General features: G+C 42.6%; 1 protein-coding gene across 2 annotated transcripts; it reads left to right on the plus strand.

The window, feature by feature from the left end:
- Window positions 1–6: 6 nt before the first annotated feature.
- LOC119356553 lies at window positions 7–3523 on the plus strand. Of its 2 annotated transcripts, none has more exons than XM_037623520.1 (7): window positions 7–159; window positions 852–1912; window positions 2286–2339; window positions 2426–2485; window positions 2565–2645; window positions 2933–2980; window positions 3077–3523. In XM_037623520.1, exons 2-7 carry the CDS (start codon window positions 931–933, stop codon window positions 3151–3153), a joined length of 1302 nt encoding a protein of 433 aa, XP_037479417.1. In that variant the 5' UTR covers window positions 7–159; window positions 852–930; the 3' UTR covers window positions 3154–3523. The 2 variants fall into 2 exon arrangements, with proteins under 2 accessions (XP_037479417.1, XP_037479418.1); XM_037623521.1 differs by having other exon boundaries at window positions 870–1912.
- The last annotated feature ends 748 nt before the right edge of the window (window positions 3524–4271 follow it).

A 4271-nucleotide genomic window follows, 5' to 3' on the forward strand; every position in this document is an offset into this window, starting at 1 on the left:
ATTCCCTTCCCCCCAGCGAGGAGAACCCTAGCGCCCCGAGCTCCTCCGCCGCCAGCCCTGTCCGCGGCGTCCCTCCCCTCTCCTCCTCTCCCCCGCCCGCGGACGATCATCTCTCCTCCCCAAGGCGACGGCGCGCGGACGGAGGTCGTGATTTCAGGGGTAATCGCTCACTCCCATCTGTACTAGCCCACGCATGTATGGCTGGCTCATGTCTGGTTTGTTTCTTTCAGTTTTATTTTGTGAAAAATTCTGATCGGTTCTCCGAGTCTCAGATTGACTCTGGTTCCTCTGTTTTGATCCGATGATGTTTTGGGCCGTGCCACATGGTAGGACGAGATGGGATGATTTTCTAGATTGACCGGGTGGGAGGTTCTCACCCGTGCCCCTCTCGTCTGGATATTGGTTCGATTTTGTCTAACATGTTAATGCGTTGGATGGGATACTGATAAGAATTTGCCATTCAGATGTCAGCATCAAGCGTTTTATGTCCAGGAAATGTATGTTCTAGGAGCTCACTGTTTAGAATTTAAGATGTGTGGGTACATTAGTAAATGAAGAATTTAAGCCACTTGGATCGATTATTGCATAACATTTTAAATAAGGAAAGTAATTATGTTTTGTTAATGTGGGATTTATTAATTTGCTGTTATGGACAAAAATGGTTTGCAGCAGCATTCGGTTTGACTAGCTTGTGTACCTTTGTATTTTCAACATGCAGTTTACATCATTGATTTCAAACTGTGGCCATCTGGCTTCTGAAAACAGTATCATGAGAAACTGCCTTTTTTGCATTCAGTTACCGGCAGAGTTCTTGCCTCTTTTATAAAGAAAATCTGTTGTTCTGATTGAAGGTAAATTCAAACCAACAGGGTAGTCTCAGCACTCTTGGGTGAAGCTGCCGCTGCAAAAAGTTGAAGCAAGCCAGTAGAGATGACATCAGAAGGGAATAAAGCTGCTGCACCTAATGAACCGCTGCCCATTGAGCCACTCGCAAGCTCTGGTGCAAAGCGTAAGCGTGGTCGTCCAAGGAAGTACGAGTACTCTACATTTGAACAGCCACACATGACACAGCCCATTCAAAGCATTCCACCTTTTCGCAGTGCGCTGTATAACCCAAATATCCAACATGATGGGGTGCATATTAACCATACATTAGGTGGTACTCTTGACACTAAAATGCACACAGTTTATGTGCTGCCTGCACAGCAGACTCAAGGTGATAGGCCCAGTCGACCTGTAGAGTCTGGTAGCACAGTCAAGTTTCGTGAAAATCAAGTCTCCAGCAGTAGTAGTGCTCATCTGCAAGGTAATTTAGGCAAGGATGTTATCATTGGCAAGCATTTTGTTGGAAAGATGACCAAGCAATGTCCTGGATTTTCTCTTATTACGGTGAGAGTGAAGGACAATCAGGTGCTCAGAGGTTGGATCCCAGATGAAACTAACCTACGCCCAATAACACCGAAGGATGATCTTGCCCCTGACCTCCCCATGCTCCAACCAAGTAAACTTCAAAAGAAAGCATCTGCAATCCACAGACAAGCTGCTCCTCCCTTACCAGTCCACTTAGAGAACGTTACAATTGCAAAGCCTCTTCAGATGAGGAGGCCTGTGGAGACATCTACCACTAAGCACATCATCCCTCCTGCTCGAAGACCTTACGTTGGTTCTGGGGTTGTTGCAGCAGCACCTGTTTCGGTTATATCTGGGAATGTATCAAGGCCTTTGCCCAAGCAAGACACTGGATATTTGAGCCAAGAACCATCAGCTACTGTGGTGCCAGTCACAGTTAAACCTGCCCAGCCTGTATTAGTATCATGCAGACATGTGGATCAAGATGTGCATGTTGAAGGAAAATCTGTCCCTGAGTTTAACACTGATTCTGAATCTTCAAGTGGAAGCAAGGAGTCATCAGGTATGCTTCTTGGATTAGATGCCCTTCTGTGGTTCAGATAAAATCCACATTGACCTGAAATCCTAATCTGTCCTTCCCCAGGACAAGTTCAGAAACTTGTCAACCCTGTCAGTTATGCATGACTCTCAGGAAACTTCGTGTACTATGTGAAGTTTTGATCTTGTGAGCTTTAATTGTATTTATGTTAATGCTCAGCACTTATTACCTGAAAAACTGAATACTGTTCTTGTGGATGTAGTTATGAAAGAATCTCCAGGTTAATCTAAGTTTTATGCAGTTAAGAAGCATGCAATTAAAAATTTGAACAAACGCTACCTGTAATATGGAAAAGAGTTCAGTTCATGTGTCATGATTTTGGATCTTATCTTGGCAGGCCAAACTCCGCGTGGTTTTCCAGCTGCCATGGATGAGACTGAGATAACATCAGGTATCACATTAGGCCCTGTATGCTTGCTCATGTCCTTCATGAGTAAATGGCTTCTTAATGAATAATTAACGGTGCTATTTTGGTAGGCTCCAAGGAACACTCAAATACTGCTAATAGCGACCAACATATTTGTAAGGAACCATCAGGTAATATGTAATTTTATTTTTATTTGGTTGATGCGCTCAACAGTTATCCTGAGCTAATTCTTTGGGTGTGAAAATTCAGATAACCCAGAACTGTCTGATGAACCAAAGACAGAATCTAGCATCCTGAAAGGAGTTGATGGCTCAACGACAGAAGCCTCAGGTAGACCAAGACCCGACCTTTTATGAACAAAAAAATTATGATGAGTGAGATTTGTGTAGATCAGCTTAAAGTGGAAATGAATGATTGGACTTGTTTGGCTGTATGAGACTAAAGTACAGTATAATACAAAATAAGAAGCTTCATTTTTTAAAAAACATCTTGATCATTTTTTCTCTTCACTCCCGTGAATAGTGCAATGTCAATGCCACAATTACTATAGTTATATGCACATGCCAATATATTTCTTGTCTGCCATGTCAAAGTGTCCATAATTTCTTCTTTCGTAGGAACTACACCAGCGGCAGAGGCCTCAAGTGCAACTCCTAATCCCCTAGGTAGTTTACTCTGCTTGGAACATCAATTAAATTGATAGACTTCTTTTTCACTTCAAGGGCTAACAAACTGATGCGACCTTAATATTTGCATCCCAGATGATGTTCAGTCTGCTGTTAAGGAAGACGAACTGAAGGTTGACAGCAAAGAAAGCAGGCTGACAACGACGACATAGGTCCTGTTGTTTGGTTTATGCTGTTTCGCCAAGCTTACAGGAATCTCAACGTAAAGTGGGGTCTTTCTGTGGATGGTTGAACCCTAGAGCAGACTAGTATCATTCATTTTTTATTCTTCTCTGACTTTATATGGTCAAAGGTTCAGAGGAGAAACAAATTCATAGAATCTTTTTGACCTTGCAGCTAGTGCTTATGGCAATGAGTAGAACGGAAAAAAATGTATATACATTTTAGCCTTTTAGGAAGATGACGAATATATACAAGCGTCTGGATGGTAAGTGGATCCTCTGCATTTCTCTCTTAAAATGCAGAGGCGCTACTGAGCTTGTGCTTTGTTAGCAGCGGTTCTACAATTGTTCTTTTGCCAAACGTTTGCTTCAGTGTAAACTACTCCCTCCGTCCCATAATATAAGACGTTTTTTGACACTACACTAGTATCAAAAAACGTCTTACATTTTGGGACGGAGGGAATACAGTATAACGGACAGGTGCTATTAAGCTTCTTCTGTTTCCCCTATACTTGCTTATCTGAGAAAAGATTCTCGAGCAACAGGAAAATAAAAGGCTGGCAGACCTGTAGGCCTGGATTGATTGATGGACTCGGCCTCAGAGGGTAGTCTGTTGTGTCATCCTCGATTGCTTAAAGGTCTAATTTTTTTTAACGCAGGTGGTTTGGAAAAGCAGAAGCCATGGTGATATCCGGCACTTTGGGTAGTTGTTTTTTAATGACCTCCGCTGGGAATTTCCTCCATCTCGAGAGGTTAAGAGGTAGGTGTAGGAACGAAAAAAACTAAGGGAAATGGAGATTCTTATACCAAACTACTCCTAGGCAACCCGTTTCATCAAACTATCCCACTGTTATTGGAATTCTGATTGATCAAACAAGAGAATCTATGCACTATTGTTATACGTTGGCCATACATAGCTATCACTTCTCATGCCACAGCGCTCCCCGGAGGAACACCCATCCACTAAGATTTAGCGCTAAATCAACGACACTTATTTTGGAATGAAGGGAGTAACTTCTTCAAGATCGAAGATGCCAAGCAACTTGTAGAAGGATGGCATTCATCTTTCCTTTTGCTTGAACAACCAAGTCAAACCCATAGCTATCACT

Source organism: Triticum dicoccoides, chromosome 2A, assembly GCF_002162155.2.
Source record: "Triticum dicoccoides isolate Atlit2015 ecotype Zavitan chromosome 2A, WEW_v2.0, whole genome shotgun sequence".
Lineage (NCBI taxonomy): Eukaryota > Viridiplantae > Streptophyta > Magnoliopsida > Poales > Poaceae > Triticum > Triticum dicoccoides.